The 23,385-nt window shown below is 37.4% G+C and overlaps 1 protein-coding gene across 7 annotated transcripts in view; it reads right to left on the bottom strand.

The window, feature by feature from the left end:
• Positions 1 to 23,385, bottom strand: part of CPLANE1 (ciliogenesis and planar polarity effector 1) — a 153,721-nt gene that overhangs the window by 102,675 nt on the left and 27,661 nt on the right. For all 7 annotated transcript variants that reach the window (XM_043599745.1, XM_043599769.1, XM_043599751.1 and 4 more), the window contains exons 12-19: positions 22,515 to 23,284; positions 21,765 to 21,973; positions 21,483 to 21,563; positions 18,383 to 18,547; positions 8,063 to 8,236; positions 3,937 to 4,165; positions 2,633 to 2,772; positions 793 to 1,010 (exon numbers count right to left, since the gene is read on the bottom strand). In XM_043599745.1, coding sequence (XP_043455680.1) covers positions 793 to 1,010; positions 2,633 to 2,772; positions 3,937 to 4,165; positions 8,063 to 8,236; positions 18,383 to 18,547; positions 21,483 to 21,563; positions 21,765 to 21,973; positions 22,515 to 23,284 — 1,986 coding nt within the window. The remainder of the gene's footprint in view (positions 1 to 792; positions 1,011 to 2,632; positions 2,773 to 3,936; positions 4,166 to 8,062; positions 8,237 to 18,382; positions 18,548 to 21,482; positions 21,564 to 21,764; positions 21,974 to 22,514; positions 23,285 to 23,385) is intronic.

The raw sequence follows: 23,385 nt of genomic DNA, 5'->3' as shown, positions 1-23,385 counted from the left end.
TATAACAAATAACAATATAACAAAAAACTCAAAAAGGAAAAGAAAAAACCAGGTAAGAGATAGAGGCTGCTAATACTAAAACAGTAAGCAGTAAAGAAACAATACCAGAATCACTTAAAAATATCAATCAAACATTAAAATAATTTGCATTCATACTTTAAATCTTAAAGCCAGCTAATTACAATGTTGTGACTTTTAGTGAGAGCAGAGAAAAAGTTCCTGAGAGGAACACTGTCTTGCTGTTTATATGACAGAACTATCAATTGAATAGTGCAGGAGAAAAAAATGACCTATCAAATTAAAAAAAAAAAAAATCAAAAGAAGTCTTTCAAAAGAATCAAAGACAATGAGGTAAATAGAAGACCAAAATAATGTAGGTCTTCTAAAATCTGACATTTATTATTTATTACCCTAAACAAACATCTATTTTTTTAAAACCTGCATATAGAGAATCCTCTCTTGATTTTGTTTTATTATTGCAATAATTTTAATATTTATTGAATGTGTACTATGTGTCCTAGGCCCTAAGGTAAAAGCTTTTACAGAATATCTCATTTAATCCTAACAATAATATTATTACAGGTACTATCATCATCTGCATTTTACAGATAAGGAAACTTAAACAGTTTAGTACATTGCTTAAGATTATACAATTAATAAACAGCAGCTAGGATCTGGAAGTTTGTCTTCAGAGCTTGCATTCCTAACTTGATAATTATTATCAAGTTGTCTATTGTAAAATTTGGATAAAATCAACTTTAAATCAATTAAAAGGTTAAGAAATAAGCTTACTTCACTAAGAATAGCTGGCTGAGGACAATATAATGGAGGAGCCGGGAGATACAAGCCGACCGGGACTAAGCCCCACAGTCTCTTACTGAAGTCCTTGGCAGAGTTTAGCAGAAGCTGAAACGTCTCTGAAAGAATATCTGCATCAGCCATAACTGCTGCTTTCAGTACTTCCTGTACTGAACCAAAGAGGAGATTTGCATCTTCTTCTTCAATGGGATCTACCAAATACAAAATTAAGTAAAATAGTTAAAATTTATATTATGCTGATCCTATTTTGTAGTATAAAATTTCATATCTGAAAAAAATTATCATCAAAAATGAACATAATGGTTGACATGCAAAACATCTCAACTTCTACACAGAAATTTAATAACTATTCTGTTACTTTAAGATTATAGAGGGGGGGCAGGGGTGCCTGGATGGCTCAGTCAGTTGAGTGTCTGCTCAGGTATTCAGCTCAGGTCATGATCTCATGGTTTGTGGGTTCGAGCCCTGTATCGGGCTCTGTGCTGACAGCTCGGAGCCTGCTTCTGATTCTGTGTCTCCCTCTCTCTGTACCTCCCCAACTTGTGCTCTGTCTCTCTGTCTCTCTGTCTCTCTCTCTCAAAAATATCAAAAAAATTAAAAAAAAAAAAGATTATAGAGGGGGGCAGTGCCTGGATGGCTCAGTAGGTTAAGCACTGGACTCCTGATTTGGGCTCAGGTCATGATCTCATGGTTTATGAGCGCCAGCCCTGCATCAGGCTCCGTGTTGGGTGTGGAGTCTACTTAAGATTCTCTTTCTCTCTGCCTCTCCTGTGTATGCTCGCTCTATCAAATAAACAAAAATTAAAAATTTTTAAAATATCAGAGCATAAGACCTTTGCAAAATTATACAAGATATTATAATAACAACAACTATGTAACAAAAATATACTTGGAACATAGTCCTGAGTTAAAAAATAATAAATGAAAAAATACTGATGGGGAAAGAAGTATCAAGAAAGACACCAAAATAAAATACAACATTATGTGAATGCAGCTAGTGGGAGAGTAATTTTTTTTCTTAACAGTACTTTTTTAACTGATTGAGCCACCCAGGTGTCCCTTTTAGTCTTTTTTTTTTCAAAACCAACTTTCATGTAGTTACATTTTCTCTCCATTTATTTTCAAAAATATTGGCAGGTAATTATCAAAGTTTTCAGTAAGATTTCCAGGTATTATGCATTCTTTCTGGAAAGAGAAGTTACAATTAGTAAGTTCTAAGAATCTAGAGTTAGAAGCCTCTCTGCTTAATGGAGACAAGAACTAATAAAACCAAAGGGTCCTACAGTAGTCAGCACATACAACTTTAAGTACCCAACTTCATTACTTTTCATCTAAATGTCTCCAGCTATAAAACAAATTTTACAGGGCTCCTGAGTAAATCTATGTAATATATGTGATATTACATTATTTTTAATTTTGTAATACTACTATAAAATTTTCAAATTAAAAACAAAACCAACTCTGTGATTTATGCACTAGGCAAGAGTTGAACTAAATACTTTTAAGTACCCTCCTGTTTGAGATTCTACGACTCTATGACTGCAAAAGAAAATAATCCAAATATAGCAAAATACAACTAGTCAAAAAATATGTATGAAAAATCAGAGTATCATTCAGTTACTGATCATTGTTTTTTGAGCTGGCATAAATTTTAGAAGCTCCCATGATTAACAATAAATAGCATACTTTTATATTTGATAAGCTTACTTCAAAGTGTTAGTATATTTATGGATATTAATAAGCTTTTTAAAATATCAGAAGTTTTGTATCAATTAAGCTGATATATATGTCAGACTATATGTAGGTAACACACCTGTAAATTGTTTGTATTTTGAGCCCATTTCATTTTTTGTTTCCAAAGAGGCTGGCCGACCTAAAAAACACTGCAGTTTTTCCTGGAAAATCTGTGCTGGAGTCATATTTATTGGCAAATTCAGACCCTTTTTCTTGGACCTGAAATCACATCAAATTAAGGAAAATGAATCCAAATTCTGAAAAAAGGAAATATTAACACATTAAGAGCTAAACATGAAATGTTAAGGAACAGTGAAATTTACTTTTATTCATCCTCTAGTTTAAAAAGTAATACTTGGGGGAAAATAATTGGGGAAATATTACATTAAGGAGATTTTTAAGGGTCTCCAGGATTATGATACCAATATACCTTCCCATCATTATTTCCCATTGCTGCCCTCCATACTACTCGATCCAAATTGAACCAAACTTGTCTTTGCCATATGCCTTTGCTCATGTTTGGAATGTTATCTCTCTCCACAGCTACTCAATTTGTTGAGATATTGTCTTTCCTTCAATGCCCATCTAAATGTTATCTCCATTTCCTGTCCTATGCCCGTTTGATATTATTGCTCTCTCCACTGCACCACTGGCACTTTTCTTACCATATTATCTAAATTATAATAATGTTTTGTGCTCGCTTTGGCAGCACATACACTAAATTATAATAATGTTTTGCCTTAATTTCTCTACTAAACTATAAATGCCTTAAACATGGAGTCTATGTACCATTTAATTTTATATCCATTAAACTACCTGGCACAGAGCTTAGTACAGAGGACTTACTTAAGAAATACACATATGTTGAATTATTGAACTGAAAAATATCAAAGATATAGTAGTACTATAATAGAAAAGTTAAAATATAGAGATTAGATTTATTAGCTTAAAATTCAAACCCTACTTAAAATAGGCAAACTCTCCCATTGACTATAAGCACTTTGAGGACATTACTAACAAATGTGCTAAATAAAAAGGTTGTTGTTTTTTTTTTAAATAAAAGATTTAACACAAAAGAGCTGCTGAGCTGTCCAACACAGTAGCCCCTAACTGCATTTAGCTATTTAAATTTAAATTAGGTTGAAAATTCAATTCCTTGGTCTTATTAGCCACAATTCAAGTGCTCAATGGTTACATGTGGCTAACAGCTATCATACTGAACTGCACATAGAGAACATTTCCATCACTGAAGAAAGTTTTATTGGACAATTCTGGACTAAGGATTCCACAAAGTGCATAAATGCCAGCAATGAGAGAAATAAAAAATGGTTAGATGATACTATTATACTGTTTCTCAACCTACGTTTGCCTAAAAATACATACCTTGTGAAATTACTATCATGTTTACAGAATAGTTGGAAGGCCACACCAATCGAAACAGATGTCTTCCAGTCTCCAAGTTTATGTGCCAACCACACAGCCTCTGGAACTAGGCCACCAATAAGTAATAATTCAAGGGCATATTCAACTGTCCAAACATTAGAAAGATTCTGATCTCTTACAACACTGGCCACCTTAGAATGTTGCAGAGGAATAAGTCGAAGGGACTGTTCTATGTGTAAATAAAAGAAAATGGATATTAACAATTACATTTATCAGAATCACTCCTCCTCACATACTTACATACCTTTTTTTTATTAAGATTTTATTTTTAAGTAATCTCTACACTGAACATGGGGCTTGAACTTATAACCTGGAGATCAAGAGTTGCATGATCCACTGACTGAGCCAGCCAGGAGCCCCTATCTCTTTAATTAGTATTTTCTAATAATCAGCCTCAACTGTTGATATGTTATTGGAGATACGTTTTTTGAAACAGTGCTCCAGCTATTTCCCTGTTAACTTTGGGTAAAATACAAGTTAGACAAGGAGATAGCAGCTCACGAAATGCTCTAAAGTGCTAGTGTAGTAGCTATATGTATACACACACCTCCATAAAGTGAAAGAGAACTTCCATAGACGTTTAAACCGTTTGGGGGATTCTTTGATGAATAAAGTTCTCAAGAAAGTGATATAAAACTAAATGTTGGTCGAATCAAGGTAGAAGCAGGACTATGGGTATCTTCTGAACCTAAACCTGGTGGGATTTGTCACACACCTTACATGGAGGGCCCATCTTTGAAGCAAGTGTCCATCCCGTGCACACTTGCTTCAACGGAAGCAAGTAAGGTACAAAATGGTTTAAAATAATACTTAACATACTCCAGTTTGTTTGTTTTTTTTAGCACTGAAGAATATGACTCATTAGTGGGTCATGAAATAAATGCCAGCATTCTTGAAAAATGGAACAGAACAGGATACAGAAACAGAAGAGATAGCATCAGAGTACATTACATAAAACAAATATAAATACAATTTAATGAAAATGCTGTGTCAGATAATATAAACATACAAATGTACACTTAAATGTACTGGGCCACAGTGTACAATTTATTACTGTGGGCTGGTCTGAAATACATCTCTATTTCTCCTACTAGAAATTTGGAGGGCAGACTGCATTTTACATGACTTTGCATTCCTTATAGTGTCATACAATAAAAAACTAATTTGAGGTAAAATTCAAGCATTAAGTATTCAGTATATTAGTGTCTCTAAGAGAGTAGAAAAGAACGATTTTGAAAAGTCCTGACTAAATGACAAGATTTCAGTCTGGTTTGGGATTAAATACAAAGGGTCCTATCTTTCTCCCTAGCCTTCTATATTTTCCCCTAATTAAAATAACATGAGGGACGCCTCGATGGCTCAGTCAGTTAAGCATTTGACTCGATTTTGGCTCAGGTCATGATCTCACAGTTGGTGAGTTCAAGCCCCACATTGGGGTGAGTTCTGCCCCTCTGCTCACTCGCACACTTGCTCTCTCTCTCTCTCCCTCCCTCAAAATAAATAAACACTTTGTAAAAAAAAGTAACATGAACAAGCCACTTGGAAATACAATGCCTGAACTATTTTTTTAAGTCTATTTATTATTTTGAAAGAAAGAATGTGAGCAGGAGAAAAGGGAGCAGGGCCGAGAGAGGGAGAGGGAGAGGGAGAGGGAGAGGGAGGGAGGGAGGGAGGGAGGCAGAGAGAGAGAGAGAGAGAGAGAGAGAGAGACAATCTCAAGCAGGCTCCATGCTGTTAGCATGGATCTCAGATCTCACGAACCATAAGATCATGGTCTGAGCCAAAATCAAGAGTCAGATACTTAACCAACTCAACCACCGAGGTGCCCTGAAATGCTATTTTTTAAAAAAAATACATATTGCTGGGGTGCCTGGGTGGCTCAGCTGGCTGAGCGTCCAACTTTGGCTCAGGTAATGATCTTACAGTTTGTGAGTTCAAGCTCTACATTGGGCTCACTGCTGTCAACTCTGTCCACCTCTCTCTCTGCCCCCCTCTCTCTCGACCTCTCACAAAAATAAAACATTTTAAAAAATAAAAATAAAATAAAAATATATATTGCTAAGATTTCCACTCACTCCCTCAAAATAAAACTGGCAAATAGTATATGTGGGTTTCTGCTTCTTGAAACAATTAGTTTCTCATGTGATCAACATAGTCTCTCCCCACACCAAACACTAACACTTTGGCTCTTTGACAAACACATTTGGATAGAAACAAAAAATTTCGTCATTCACTTGAATGTTTGATTCTGCATAGGCAAACAGCCAGGATATTGATTAAATTTGTCCTTGCTTTTCATTTACTATGAGAAAGGTACTGTACTATTGAAAGAACTTGAATGACTTAATTTTCTGAAAATTTTATTGCTTTGCTTTCATACAATAAACATCACATCAAATAAGCAACACAAATCCCCAATACGTTCTGCCACTAGTTCTGATTTAAAAGATTAATATGGGGGCGCCTGGGTGGCTCAGTCGGTTGGGCGGCCGGCCTCAGCTCAGGTCATGATCTCACGGTCCGTGAGTTCGAGCCCCGCGTCGGGCTCTGTGCTGACAGCTCAGAGCCTGGAGCCTGTTTCGGATTCTGTGTCTCCCTCTCTCTGACCCTCCCCCATTCATGCTCTGTCTCTCTCTGTCTCAAAAATAAATAAACGTTAAAAAAAAAATTAAAAAAAAAAAGATTAATATGAAATCTATTGTAAGTCAAGACTATAGATACCCTTTTTCAAGACACTAGGAAGTTAAAGAAACTAAAGGCTATATACCAAGTTTCAGGTATTTAGATTTTCAGTAATCACTGTCTCAGGCTTAGGAAGAGATCACAAAATTTTCTTTCCTAGCCTCTCCTCTCACTGGGAAGATATTTACAAACAAATATAAATTAAAAGGAATTAAAAGGTGTGTCTTTGAGCCTTTATAAATGTTTATGAATATGTCCAAAATCAATTCAATAATTCTATCACCTTTTTTCCTACAGTGTGAGAAAAATCAATGTTCCCTAGGTATGCAAAGTGATCTGAAAAGATCATGCCAAACACCTCAAGTCCTATAAATAATATAGGATAGGAAAGACAAGAAATTGAGACAAATTTTCTAAGTCAGGATTTGACCTTTTTTTCTAAGATTTTTCTAAAAACCACACGGAGTGCTACTTCTTCTATTCAGTAAAATGATGCAAACTAAGGATACAATTTGTTGTCAGAAACATTACTACCAAAGATAGGGAACACAAGTGATAAATACCTAGGGCTATAACAAAAAGAGAGCTTAAATGTAAAACCACCAAAATAAATAAATAAATAAATAATAAATAACAAATAATAATAAATACAGTTGACCCTTGAACAACATGGATTTGAGCTGTGCAGGTCTACTTACATGCAGATTTCTTTTGATAAATACAGTACAGTAATATAAATGTATTTTCTTGTATAATTTAAAAAAAATTTTTTAAGTTTATTTATTTTTGAGAGAGAGACAGAGCACAAACAGGGGACGGGTAGAGAGAAAAGGAGACATAGAATCTGAGCTGTCAGCACAGAACCTGACACGGGGCTTGAACTCACAAACTGCCATGAGATCATCACCTGTGCCGAAGTTGGATACTTAACCAACTGAGCCACCTAGGAGCCCCTCGTATAATTTTCTTAACATTTTCTTTTTTCTAGCTTACATTATTATAAGAATTCAGTATATTGTATAAAATGCATATTAACGGTTTATCTTATGGATAAGGCATCTGGCCAACAGTAGTTTATTGACAGTTTCTGGGGAGTCAGAAGTTATATGTGAATTGTTGACTGCACAGGGGGTCGTAACCACTAACCCTGCATTGTTCATTGGTCAACTATAATACTGTAATTAAACAATCCATATTCAATAAAAACAAACCCAAGCAATTACCTTTCTCAGATTTTATTCGTTTACAGTCACTGAGAATCTCCTATGTGTCATACACTAAGCTAGAACAGTATTATTCCCATAGAATAATGATCACTGTATAATATGATTTTAAATATTATGTGAATAAACAAAGTGAGAAAATTATTTGCTTACTATATTACCTGTTTTAGTATGAAGGGGAGGAAGAACATTCACATTGTGAGGTGGCAAAATGCAAAGCGGCTGATTGGTGAAATAGGCGGCCATGAAGCGAGCCATGGACTGGATAACCTTTACTGCCGCCTCAGGATGAGCACTTCTCGTCATTCCAAACTCAGAATGAGACTTCTCAGGAACTAAGGAATACAGCAAATGACCAAAGGAGATTCTGATCAAACTGTCAAAAGGTAATAATATTTAGGTTCCCAACATTACATAAGAGGAAAATTACAATTTAAAATTTTTTCTGAGATGAGCATCCATTACCTGTATGAGCTAATTTGTTTTTTTAGGTTTATTTTTATTTATTTTGAGAGAGAGAGAACAAGCAGGGGAGGGGCAGACAGAGAGGGAGACAGAATACCAAGCAGGCTGTCAGCACAGAGCCCTACGACAAAGGGCTCAGACTCAAAAACTAGGAGATCATGACCTGAGCTGAAATCAAGAGTTGGCGGCTGAAATGACTGAGCCACCCAGGCATCCTTGAGCTAATTCATAATAGGTATTTACGCTTCTTGAGGACAATAGAACAGAAATAATTAGCTGATAATTACGAGCACATGCACTTAAGAACCGCTGATGACTTTTAGTTACCAGTTTTATTTCAAAACATGGAAGGATAAATACAAAACAATCCAGCCATGATGGATTCACAAGCTTAGATTTCATTATTTTCCCTTCTTCCTTCCCTAATTTTTTTTCCTTTTATTAAAGGAGGCAGAGCTTACTACGTATATAATCTGAAAAGCACTACAACACTGATTCTTAATGCTGTCTTCTATACCATTAGATCTGGGAATTACAATACACTCCCATTAGTAAGAATGGCTCATTGTTATAAGATTCTTTTAGAAGGTAGGGACAAAAGGAATGTGTAGAGTAGAAGGAGAAAGCGGGTAAGGGAGTGGGAGTCACATCAGGATTTCTTTTTTTTAATTTTTTTAATGTTTTATTTATTTTTGAGGCAGAGACCGACAGAGCATGAGCAGAGGAGGGTCAGATAAAGAGGGAGACACAGAATCGGAAGCAGGCTCCAGGCTCTGAGCTGTCAGCACAGAGCCCGACCCGGGGCTCGAACCCAAAAACCGCCAGATCATGACCTGAGCAGAAGTCCGACGCTTAACTGACTGAGCCACCCAGGTGCCCCCGTCAGGATTTCTGCAGTGATTCTGATGTATAAATTAGCAGGAGCAAACATGTCATCCCTATTTGAGAATCAAAACTCAGTAATACAAACTGGCATTCAGAAATTTGAAAATAGTGAAACTGTTAAATATAAATACTATAGTAACATTAATTTTTATGAAATTTATGGCCCCAATAGTAGCAAAATATTTTTCTTTCCCAGAAGTCACTTGATATATTCATAAGGATATTAAGTTCTATATGCATATGGACCATTTCTGTCTTGTCACCGTATATTTCAGCACTTAACACTACTCTTCCTCGTAGAGTAGGCACTCAAGATTATTAATAAACTTTTTTTTTCATAAAGGGGATCTTGAGAAAATCTTATTAGCCTCCAAGTAGTATTCTTCATTTGGTCGTTAAACATTTGGAAAAATCCTACTATTTCTTCACATTAAAGTTAAAAATACATAGGTAAGAATTATTCTCTCCTGGATAAAACTTACTGTAGGAATTATATAAAGGCAAGATTTCCAGTAATTTTAATCATACAAAATTCATTATGCAAAGCCAGAAATAAGCTCCTTAAGTGGAGAGCAACCTAATTCTAAAAGATGATCACAGAGTAAAACTGTATCAATTCATAAGTAAAACAATTTTGAAAGGGTAATTCTGTGTGTAGCACAGTGATGATGTTAATAATGACAATCTTACGCAATAAAAATTATAACTATATAAAATGATTTAATGAGGTAAGTGTGCAGGAAAAAGATAACAAAGCAGGCCTGACTACTTGAAAGTTTTGCTTATAATGCTGACCCTTGGATAGCATCTGGGAACTTGGATTTGGGAAAGATTCCTACCACCTTAACTAATGAGAGTGGCTCACTAGACCTAACTGTACAATCAATGTGGTTTATGCTGAACACCTATTTTTCTTCTGAGAGTGTAGAATTTTGGTAAGGGCTAGGCAGAGGGGTGACTACATGACTATCCAGCCTCTAATTAAAAACCCTGAGCACTGGGGTGCCTGGATGGCACAGTCGGCATCCAACTCTTGATCTTGGCTCAGGTCATAAACTCGCGATTCAGGAGTTCAAGCCTCACATTGGGCTCTGTGCTGATGGTGTGGAGCCTGCTTGGGATTCTGTCTCTCCTTCTCTCTAACCATCCCCCACTTGTGATCTCTCTTTCTCAAACTAAATAAATACACTTAAAAAAAAAAAAAAAAACCTGAGCACTGAGTCTCTAAATGAGCTTCCTTGGTCAGTAATATCTCACATGTGTTGACACAACCTGTTGTTACAGGAACTAAGTGTGTCTGTCCTGTGTGACTCTACTGGGAAAGGAGTCTTGGAAGCTTGTGCCTGGTTTCCTCTGGACTTCACCCCATGCACCTGTTCCCTCTGCTAATTTTGCTTTGGAGTCTTTCATTGTAGTAGATAATAGCCTTGAGTACAACTATATTCTGAGTCCTAGCATCCTCCCTGTGAACACTGAACGTGAGGGGTAGTCTTTGAGACCCCCAACCCAGTAAGGATACACTTAATATATTCTAAACAATATCCATTAAAAACTAAAACATACATTACTATAGGTTCAATTGACTTAAAAAGTTACATCATGTAATGATAACACCACTGGAAAAAAAAAAAAAGAATGTCCAATCAGTTAAAAAGTCATATAGAAAGATCTGTCAATAATGCACAGCTAGCAGACCTTTCTGGAGGGCAATTACAGAAATTTATCCTTAAGAAATTATTAGTAATGCTCACAAAAATTTATGTACTATTCAGCACTATTTAAAACAGTAAATAGGTGGCAACAACTGAAATGTCCAATAATGGGGAAAAGGTTTAATAGGCTTCAAAAAAGAATATTATTGGTCAAAGGCTGGGGGGTTTTGCAAGATGGCGGCTTAGGAGGACGCTGGGCTCACCGCACGTCCTGCTGATCACTTAGATTCCATCTACACCTGCCTAAATAACCCAGAAAACCACCAGAGGATTAGCAGAACGGAGTCGCCGGAGCCAAGCGCAGACGAGAGGCCCACGGAAGAGGGTAGGAAGGGCGGCGAGGCGGTGCACGCTCCACGGACTGGCAGGAGGGAGCCGGGGCTGAGGGGCGGCTCGCCGGCCAAGCAGAGCCCCCGAGTCTGGCTTGCAAAAGCGGAGGGGCCTGACGGACTGTGTTCAAACAACAAGCGCGACTTAGCGTCTGGGAGGTCATAAGTTAACAGCTCTGCTCAGAAAGCGGGAAGGCTGGAGGACAAAGGGAGGGAGAGCTGCTGAGCCCCCTGACAACAGAGCTCAGTTTGGTGGGGAACAAAGGCGCTCGCCAGCGCCATCTCCCCCGCCCATCCCCCAGCCAAAATCCCAGAGAGAACCAGTTCCTGCCAGGGAACTTGCTCCCTCCGCGCAAACACCCAACTCTGCGCTTCGGAGGAGCCAAACCTCCGGCAGCGGATCTGACTCCCTCCCGCTGCCACAGGGCCCCTCCTGAAGTGGATCACCTAAGGAGAAGCGATCTAAGCCTGCCCCTCCTGCCCCCGTGCACCTTGCCTACCCACCCCAGCTAATACGCCAGATCCCCAGCATCACAAGCCTGGCAGGGTGCAAGTAGCCCAGACGAGCCACACCACCCCACAGTGAATCCCGCCCCTAGGAGAGGGGAAGAGAAGGCACACACCAGTCTGACTGTGGCCCCAGCGGTGGGCTGGGGGCAGACATCAGGTCTGACTGCGGCCCCGCCCACCAACGCCAGTTATACACCACGGCACAGGGGAAGTGCCCTGCAGGTCCTCACCACGCCAGGGACTATCCAAAATGACCAAGCGGAAGAATTCCCCTCAGAAGAATCTCCAGGAAATAACAACAGCTAATGAGCTGATCAAAAAGGATTTAAATAATATAACAGAAAGTGAATTTAGAATAATAGTCATAAAATTAATCGCTGGGCTTGAAAACAGTATACAGGACAGCAGAGAATCTCTTGCTACAGAGATCAAGGGACTAAGGAACAGTCACGAGGAGCTGAAAAACGCTTTAAACGAAATGCATAACAAAATGGAAACCACCACAGCTCGGCTTGAAGAGGCAGAGGAGAGAATAGGTGAACTAGAAGATAAAGTTATGGAAAAAGAGGAAGCTGAGAAAAAGAGAGATAAAAAAATCCAGGAGTATGAGGGGAAAATTAGAGAACTAAGTGATACACTAAAAAGAAATAATATACGCATAATTGGTATCCCAGAGGAGGAAGAGAGAGGGAAAGGTGCTGAAGGGGTACTTGAAGAAATAATAGCTGAGAACTTCCCTGAACTGGCGAAGGAAAAAGGCATTGAAATCCAAGAGGCACAGAGAACTCCCTTCAGACGTAACTTGAATCGATCTTCTGCACGACATATCATAGTGAAACTGGCAAAATACAAGGATAAAGAGAAAATTCTGAAAGCAGCAAGGGGTAAACGTGCCCTCACATACAAAGGGAGACCTATAAGACTCGTGACTGATCTCTCTTTTGAAACTTGGCAGGCCAGAAAGAATTGGTACGAGATTTTCAGGGTGCTAGACAGAAAAAATATGCAGCCAAGAATCCTTTATCCAGGGGCGCCTGGGTGGCGCAGTCTGTTAAGCGTCCGACTTCAGCCAGGTCACGATCTCGCGGTCCATGAGTTCGAGCCCTGCGTCGGGCTCTGGGCTAATGGCTCAGAGCCTGGAGCCTGTTTCCGATTCTGTGTCTCCCTCTCTCTCTGCCCCTCCCCCGTTCATGCTCTGTCTCTCTCTGTCCCAAAAATAAATAAACGTTGAAAAAAAAAATTTTTTAAAAAAAAGAATCCTTTATCCAGCAAGTCTGTCATTTAGAATAGAAGGAGAGATAAAGGTCTTCCCAAACAAACAAAAAATGAAGGAATTTGTCACCACTAAACCAGCCCTACAAGAGATCCTAAGGGGGACCCTGTGAGACAAAGTCCCAGAGACATCACTACAAGCATAAAACATACAGACATCACAATGACTCTAAACCCGTATCTTTCTATAATAACACTGAATGTAAATGGATTAAATGCACCAACCAAAAGACATAAGGTATCAGAATGGATAAAAAAACAAGACCCATCTATTTGCTGTCTACAAGAGACTCATTTTAGACCTGAGGACACCTTTAGATTGAGAGTGAGGGGATGGAGAACTATTTATCATGCTACTGGAAGCCAAAAGAAAGCTGGAGTAGCCATACTTATATCAGACAAACTAGACTTTAAATTAAAGGCTGTAACAAGAGATGAAGAAGGGCATTAAATAATAATCACAGGGTCTATCCATCAGGAAGAGCTAACAATTATAAATGTCTATGCGCCGAATACGGGAGCCCCCAAATATATAAAACAATTACTCATAAACATAAGCAACCTTATTGATAAGAATGTGGTAATTGCAGGGGACTTTAACACCCCACTTACAGAAATGGATAGATCATCTAGACACATGGTCAATAAAGAAACAAGGGCCCTGAATGAGACATTGGATCAGATGGACTTGACAGATATATTTAGAACTCTGCATCCCAAAGCAACAGAATATACTTTCTTCTCGAGTGCACATGGAACATTCTCCAAGATAGATCATATACTGGGTCACAAAACAGCCCTTCATAAGTTTACAAGAATTGAAATTATACCATGCATACTTTCAGACCACAATGCTATGAAGCTTGAAATCAACCACAGAAAAAAGTCTGGAAAACCTCCAAAAGCATGGAGGTTAAAGAACACCCTACTAACGAATGAGTGGGTCAACCAGGCAATTAGAGAAGAAATTAAAAAATATATGGAAACAAACGAAAATGAAAATACAACAATCCAAACGCTTTGGGACGCAGCAAAGGCAGTCCTGAGAGGAAAATACATTGCAATCCAGGCCTATCTCAAGAAACAAGAAAAATCCCAAATACAAAATCTAACAGCACACCTAAAGGAACTAGAAGCAGAACAGCAAAGGCAGCCTAAACCCAGCAGAAGAAGAGAAATAATAAAGATCAGAGCAGAAATAAACAATATAGAATCTAAAAAAACTGTAGAGCAGATCAACGAAACCAAGAGTTGGTTTTTTGAAAAAATAAACAAAATTGACAAACCTCTAGCCAGGCTTCTCAAAAAGAAAAGGGAGATGACCCAAATAGATAAAATCATGAATGAAAATGGAATTATTACAACCAATCCCTCAGAGATACAAAGCAATTATCAGGGAATACTATGAAAAATTATATGCCAACAAATTGGACAACCTGGAAGAAATGGACAAAACCCTGAACACCCACACTCTTCCAAAACTCAATCAGGAGGAAATAGAAAGCTTGAACAGACCCATAACCAGCGAAGAAATTGAATCAGTTATCAAAAATCTCCCAACAAATAAGAGTCCAGGACCAGATGGCTTCCCAGGGGAGTTCTACCAGACGTTTAAAGCAGAGATAATACCTATCCTTCTCAAGCTATTCCAAGAAATAGAAAGGGAAGGAAAACTTCCAGACTCATTCTATGAAGCCAGTATTACTTTGATTCCTAAACCAGACAGAGACCCAGTAAAAAAAGAGAACTACAGGCCAATATCCCTGATGAATATGGATGCAAAAATTCTCAATAAGATACTAGCAAATCGAATTCAACGGCATATAAAAAGAATTATTCACCATGATCAAGTGGGATTCATTCCTGGGATGCAGGGCTGGTTCAACATTCGCAAATCAATCAACGTGATACATCACATTAACAAAAAAAAAGAGAAGAACCATATGATCCTGTCAATCGATGCAGAAAAGGCCTTCGACAAAATCCAGCACCCTTTCTTAATAAAAACCCTTGAGAAAGTCGGGATAGAAGGAACATACTTAAAGATCATAAAAGCCATTTATGAAAAGCCCACAGCTAACATCATCCTCAACGGGGAAAAACTGAGAGCTTTTTCCCTGAGATCAGGAACACGACAAGGATGCCCACTCTCACCGCTGCTGTTTAACATAGTGCTGGAAGTTCTAGCATCAGCAATCAGACAACAAAAGGAAATCAAAGGCATCAAAATTGGCAAAGATGAAGTCAAGCTTTCGCTTTTTGCAGATGACATGATATTATACATGGAAAATCCGATAGACTCCACCAAAAGTCTGCTAGAACTGATACAGGAATTCAGCAAAGTTGCAGGATACAAAATCAATGTACAGAAATCAGTTGCATTCTTATACACTAACAACGAAGCAACAGAAAGACAAAGAAACTGATCCCATTCACAATTGCACCAAGAAGCATAAAATACCTAGGAATAAATCTAACCAAAGATGTAAAGGATCTGTATGCTGAAAACTATAGAAAGCTTATGAAGGAAATTGAAGAAGATTTAAAGAAATGGAAAGACATTCCCTGCTCATGGATTGGAAAAATAAATATTGTCAAAATGTCAATACTACCCAAAGCTATCTACACATTCAATGCAATCCCAATCAAAATTGCACCAGCATTCTTCTCGAAACTAGAACAAGCAATCCTAAAATTCATATGGAACCACAAAAGGCCCCGAATAGCCAAAGGAATTTTGAAGAAGAAGACCAAAGCAGGAGGCATCACAATCCCAGACTTTAGCCTCTACTACAAAGCTGTCATCATCAAGACAGCATGGTATTGGCACCAAAACAGACACATAGACCAATGGAATAGAATAGAAACCCCAGAACTAGACCCACAAACGTATGGCCAACTCATCTTTGACAAAGCAGGAAAGAACATCCAATGGAAAAAAGACAGTCTCTTTAACAAATGGTGCTGGGAGAACTGGACAGCAACATGCAGAAGGTTGAAACTAGACCACTTTCTCACACCATTCACAAAAATAAACTCAAAATGGATAAAGGACCTGAATGTGAGACAGGAAACCATCAAAACCTTAGAGGAGAAAGCAGGAAAAGACCTCTCTGACCTCAGCCGTAGCAATCTCTTACTCGACACATCCCCAAAGGCAAGGGAATTAAAAGCAAAAGTGAATTACTGGGACCTTATGAAGATAAAAAGCTTCTGCACAGCAAAGGAAACAACCAACAAAACTAAAAGGCAACCAACGGAATGGGAAAAGATATTCGCAAATGACATATCGGACAAAGGGCTAGTATCCAAAATCTATAAAGAGCTCACCAAACTCCACACCCGAAAAACAAATAACCCAGTGAAGAAATGGGCAGAAAACATGAATAGACACTTCTCTAAAGAAGACATCAGGATGGCCAACAGGCACATGAAAAGATGCTCAACGTCGCTCCTTATCAGGGAAATACAAATCAAAACCACACTCAGGTATCACCTCACACCAGTCAGAGTGGCCAAAATGAACAAATCAGGAGACTATAGATGCTGGAGAGGATGTGGAGAAACGGGAACCCTCTTGCACTGTTGGTGGGAATGCAAATTGGTGCAGCCGCTCTGGAAAGCAGTGTGGAGGTTCCTCAGAAAATTAAAAATAGACCTACCCTATGACCCAGCAATAGCACTGCTAGGAATTTATCCAAGGGATACAGGAGTACTGATGCATAGGGGCACTTGTACCCCAATGTTCATAGCAGCACTCTCAACAATAGCCAAATTATGGAAAGAGCCTAAATGTCCATCAACTGATGAATGGATAAAGAAATTGTGGTTTATATACACAATGGAATTCTACGTGGCAATGAGAAAAAATGAAATATGGCCTTTTGTAGCAACGTGGATGGAACTGGAGAGTGTGATGCTAAGTGAAATAAGCCATACAGAGAAAGACAGATACCATATGGTTTCACTCTTATGTGGATCCTGAGAAACTGAACAGGAACCCATGGGGGAGGGGAAGGAAAAAAAAAAAAAAAGAGGTTAGACTAGGAGAGAGCCAAAGCATAAGAGACTGTTAAAAACTGAGAACAAACTGAGGGTTGATGGGGGGTGGGAGGGAGGAGAGGGTGGGTGATTGGTATTGAGGAGGGCACCTTTTGGGATGAGCACTGGGTGTTGTATGGAAACCAATTTGTCAATAAATTTCATAAAAAAAATAAAAAATAAAAAATAAAAAAAGAATATTATTTACATTAGAAAATATTCATCAAAATATTAAATTTTAAAAGACTACAAAACAATACACAGCTCTAATAATATATACATATAAATGTATATAAAAAATGGTAAATTATAAGTAATTTTATTCTTTATATTTTCCATATTTTCAAAATTATCTAAAATGAACACATATTACTTCCCTAATGAACACAAAGATTTTAAAAGATAAAAATCACAAAGAGCAAGAAATCGATAAACAGTGGCTCAAACAATAAAAACCTAAGTTGGCATGGACTCCATTTAAAACTGATACACTAGGCCTTTCAGACACATTTGCATGCATAGTATACACCTAATGGTTTAGTACTTATAACCATTAGAGATATATTCTATGTTCATATATACCTTTCACTCTCATTATTGCTTAGTTTAAATATACCTCTTTAAAATTTTTTTTAATGTTTATTTTATTTTTGAGACAGAGACAGAACATGAGCGGGAGAGGGGCAGAGAACAAGGGAGACACAGAATCTGAAGCAGGTTCCAGCCTCTGAGCTGTCAGCACACAGCCCGACACAGTACTTGAACTCATCAAACGCGAGATCATGACCTGAGTTGAAGTCGGATGCTCAACAAACTGAACCACCCAGGCGCCCCAAAATAGACCTCTTTTAAAAAGGGGAACTCAGATACTCTGCAGCCTCTTAAGTGAATTTTTAAAAAAGACTCAGAATACCTCAGAAAGTGATTTTCATCATTTTACTAAACCACCTTAAGCAATGGTTAAAGAAAATATAAATATACTAAGGAAAAATACTCGGATACCTGATATTATGCATAACAAATATGGCTATGAAAAAATAATGCTATTAACTCGGGAGGTAATTACTGCTAAGCCCTGAGGAGACAAAGATTTAAAAAACAAAAGCAAAAATAAAACATGATCCTTGCTAATAAGAAGTTGACAGGCCAAAATTCACCATAACATAATTTAGTCAGAGCAACCAACTTTTATGTATAAGCAATTTCATATCTAAATGTATGAATACAAATTAATGAGATTAAACATACTGACTGGTGAAATGCATACCTGAACAATCCTCATTTTCTTTTACAGGTAGGTGGGACCACTTCAATATTTCTCTTACTAGCTGATCACATAATCCTTGAGCATCATTTAAATTATAGCTATAGATGTAGCAGTAGAAAAGAGAAAGATAATAGCGTATCTGAAGAAAACATGTCCTTCTTCCTCCTTAAACAAGAATTAAGTTTACATTAAAAACATGTTAGCACAATTTGACAATAAATTATATTAAAAAATAAAAAGGTAAAATAAATTAGATTAAAAAATAAAAACAAGTTAGCAAAAAAACAAAAAAAACTGTTAGCAAGGTAATGTTCTTTTTTTTTTTTTAAGTTTATTTATTTAGGGGGCACCTGGGTGGCTCAGTCAGTTAAGCATTGGACTCTTGGTTTCAGCTCAGGTCATGATCTTGCAGTTCGTGAGTTAGAGCCCCGTGTCAGGCTCCACGCTGACAGAGTGGAGCCTGCTTGGGATTCTCTGTCTTTTCCTCTCTTTGCCACTCCCTGGCTCACATGATTGGTCTCTCTCTCAAAGTAAACAATAAAGTTTATTTATTTAAGCAATCTCTATACCCAATGTGGGGCTCAAACTCATAACCCTGAGATCAAGAGTCACATGCTCTAGTGACTGAGCCAGCCAGGATCCCCAGAAAGGTAATGTTCTTGATCTGGGTGCAAAGTAGACAGGAATATTCAATTTATGAAAGCTGTTACACACTCAGTTTATGTGACTTTTTCTCTGTATTTTATACTTTAATAAGAGTTTTTATCTTAAAACAGGTCAGCAATAATTTGTTCTTTTTCATTTTAAGTTCTGAATGATTTTATTATCTTTCATCAGGCCCTAGGATGACTAAGATTTTATCCCAAAAGAGCTACAAATCCTCATCATTTCAGCACTAAAATCCACTAACAATATCTCAAGTACACGATATAAAACAGAAGGAGACATGCTAAAAAAGAAAACCCCAAGAAACCATATGTCTATCAAACAGTTAGTCAAAGAGACTTCCCAAAGGAGAAGAAATACTATCCAATGAGATAGGAGCCCCTGACCACTGCCTTCAAATATCTGGAGGGTGTTTAGGACTGACACTGTCGGTTGCCTGACCCTTATCCATTCTTCCTGAGCAAAAGAATTCCAATTTTATTTGGAGTTAATAATGAACCCACATCACAATTTCTCACTTAGATGTAGCCAAGTGAAAAAAATGACTAAGTTCCAAACCAAGAGATAATATTGTGTAGAACTTCCAGAAAAGCTGCTCAAAGGGAGGTGTACCCTTTCTTGCCCTTCCTGCCCTCCTCCTTCCTGCTGTCTAGAATATGCATGTGATGACTGGGGCTCTAGTACCCATCTTAGCTCATGTAATGGCCTTAAGATTGGAAGCAATGCACTAAGGATGACTGAGTAGAAAAACTAAAGGAGCATGGGTCCTTACTTAGACCATAGAAACACCAAATCAGCCCTAGAATGTCAACTTCTAGTCTCCTTTCATAAGAAAGAGAAATAAACTTCTTTCTTGTTGAAGCCACTACTACTTCCAGTCTCCATTATTAAAAGCCATTCCTAGTACATACAAGTTGGAAATGAAATTAAACATAAAGGTCCATATTGGAACTCATTATGAAAACTTTTCTTCCTCAGAACTTTTCATCTCCTTGATTGCCACTCTTCTTCATCCAGTTGGACAATCCCCAAACCTGAGAACTACATTAGACTTCTTTCTCCAGATCTACTCAGTCACAAGTCCAGCTGATCAAGTCTATTTAGTATCTGTCAAGTGTTACCTCTGTTCTCTAGTACTCCTGATATTGCTTTGATTCAGGACCTCCTCAACTGACTGATTTTCCTGCTTCAATGTAAAACCCACATATCTACACCACACTCCTACAAATGATCGTCCACATTGTACCAAAGCAATCTTTCCAAATGGCCTATATTCATTTGGAAAGTTCTCTTTCCTACATAAAGTATCTAACTGATCCCAATGTCTTCAGGATAAAATTTTGATCCCTTTATATTGCATAGTATGCTCCTTTATCACCTTTTCTCTACCTACCTCTTACCACCCCACACCCAATATTACATACATATGTCATTTGATCTAGTCCTATGAAACAACTTGCAGTTTACCAAACTGCCATAGTTTCTCGTGCCTTTTTGCTTCTATAATGCTATCTCCTTTGTTAAACCATTACCACTGCTTTAACTGGCCAATTTATACTCAATTTTAAATGTCAAGTCCAGGTTTTCCCCAGACCAATGCTTACGCTCCAGCTTCAGATTGTGGGAAATGTTCTTCTGTGCTTCTCCAGCATGTACCATACAACATAACAAGAGGAGTGCTAGTTGTTTATGTAATCTCTCTTCCATATTGTGGGCAATTTGTTGTTTATTCCTAGTGCCTAATAGAGTACTAGGGACACAGCAGGACCTCAATAAATACTGGTTAAATAGGTGAATGAATGAAATATACAAAGCCACAGCAGTCAGAACATAACTTTAATAATTGGCCAAACCTGACCATGTCGTAGTTACAGTCATGGCTAGTTCCCAGGTCGCTAGCTGAGAACTTCTGTCATCCTAGTCACATCCTCAATATCATGAAAGCTATCACCAGTTTCTAGAATCTACATCTTTATAGTCTCATCAAAAACCCCATGGAGACCAAACTTAACCTAACAATAAGTATAACTCAAGGGAAATTCTTGAAGTTGAATTACCTAAGGGCAGAGAGCCTTAGCTTTGTGTTTCTCTAAGTCTGTAAAAAAGGTGGTAAATGCCCAACAAAACATTATTTTATTTAGTATCTAAAACTCATTTTTCCCATTAATAATCACAGATTCCATCACTAAGCAAAAAAAAGGACAAAAGGAGCCTTACCTATAGATAACAGAAAAAACTCTTCATGCTACAAATTCCAAGACCAAAAATAATTTTAAAAGCATTTCTGACACTAAAGATGCCTACCATACGTATTCCATTTGAGCATTAAAAAACTGAGCACTCCGAAATCTGGAATTATTTTTAAGCTCTACAGCATGTCAAAATACATTCCTACCAATATTATGACAACTATTGTTTTTTAACACTACCCTACCTTTCTCTTGAGTTTCTTGTAGAGCTTTCTTCCACATTAGGACAGACTTTTCATATGATCCTAACAGGAAGCACTCTTCACCTACAAAGTTTTTAACCAACAATCAGTCACAGTTAATGAAATTACTTTATAAAAACTTACTTCATTTTAAAATTCAGTAAATAAAGCTCAGCCAGAAACTATTTTGAAAAACAAATAATTGAAACTAATTAATAAAACAGAAGCCCAGTTACTTATATTGCTTATTCACAGAGTTAAAAAAAATGTTTGTAAATTACTGACCATTGATAGATTTAAGTTCTAACGCCTGGTTCAAGCGAATTCCAGCAGTCTGTAAGTTAGCCTGTATGTGACATAGCAGAGCCTTGACAGTAGATGCTTCCTGTGTCATCTTTTCAGTTAACTGTCTGTCACTATCAGGAAGTCTTTGATTTAACTGTGTTTGATACCATAAAGTTTTGTTGTACAACACTCTCCAGAGAACAGCCAATCTGCACACAAAATTAAGTAATCATCAAAACCAAATTTCAGACTAGGAATAAAAATATGTATAGCCTCCTACTTAGTCTTATTATTTCTGCCTGTATTCTTCATTGAAACAATAATATATATATAAACTGATCAGATTTAAATATAGCACAAAGTCCACTGATCAAAAAAAGTATAATACATTTTTTAAATCTTCATAAATCTTCATGGTCATTCTTCTATAGTCATTCTTCTTACCTAAATCAAAATCTTTCAATACTTGGGCATGTATCATGGCTGCCCAAGACTAATATGTCTGTTGAATAATATTTGACTTAAATATAAAAATCTATTAATGCTGACTGGTAAGGGATACAGAGTTTCTTTTTGGGATTATAGAAACATTCTGGAATTGGTGCCAAGAGTTCTACAGCCTTGTGACTATACTAAAAATCAATGAATTTTACACTTTGGTGAATTTTACAGCATGAGAATTATATCTCAACTTTTCAAAAAGGAAAACATCTATAATGTTAATGGTACCCTAATATAAAGTAATTATACCTGTGTCCTGGTTGTTGAGCAAGATTTACTACTTGAGGATGAATCTTGAAAGATGAACTCCAAGACCAGTTTTCCTGAGAACCACTATCTGGAAACATTTGAAAAATGGGTACCACCAATTTGTCTTGATTTGCTGTTCTACTTCCATCAACTGACGTTGAAATAACTTCAGGTTGAAGAATGTATATGCCATTTAAATTAGCAGCTACCATTTTGAGTAAATGAAAACAAGCCAAAAGCTTCTCTGAAAATAACTGACCCTGCTGTTGCTGAATCAGCAAAAGCTTTATAGTATTTGAGGTCAGCTTTACCAAATGTCCCACATCTTGTTTGTATCTCATATCCCAATACTGGATTGACAAACACTGATGAAAAAGTTGAAAGATACAAAGTACCCATGCATTATGTCTTGTGCTCTTGCTTGAAAAAGGATCAAGTTTGGGGAAAGGACATCTTATAAATTGAAGAATGTAGAAAAAATGAGTGATACAAACTACTGTGTAATTTAACATTAAATTTTTTTCTGTTACATTTTTTGAAATTCCTATAGCCCATGCTGCAAGGAGATTCTTCTGGACAGAATGCAGTTCTGTAATGGTTCTGTCTGTCTCCTCTGTATTATCCTCTGCATGTATCGTATCAAACATAGACGCAAATTCCAATCTTCCCTCCTTGACATTACTGAACAATGGATCCTTTTTTTGGTTCCAAAGTGAGAATAAGTTGTTTGGAAAGTGTTTGCCTTCATTAGTTTCTTCTACTTCAAAATCCTAAAACATGAGTGAAGAAAATCATGCTTAATTTAATATCTTATAAGTAAAATCACTGGTGTTCTCAAATTTCTCTCCCTTGAACAAGAGAAAAATAAAAT

Source organism: Prionailurus bengalensis, chromosome A1 (assembly GCF_016509475.1).
Source record: "Prionailurus bengalensis isolate Pbe53 chromosome A1, Fcat_Pben_1.1_paternal_pri, whole genome shotgun sequence".
In the NCBI taxonomy this organism is placed as follows: Eukaryota; Metazoa; Chordata; class Mammalia; order Carnivora; family Felidae; genus Prionailurus; species Prionailurus bengalensis.
The sequence above is the reverse complement of the archived record's forward strand: the minus strand, read 5'-3'. Positions and strand labels throughout refer to the sequence as shown.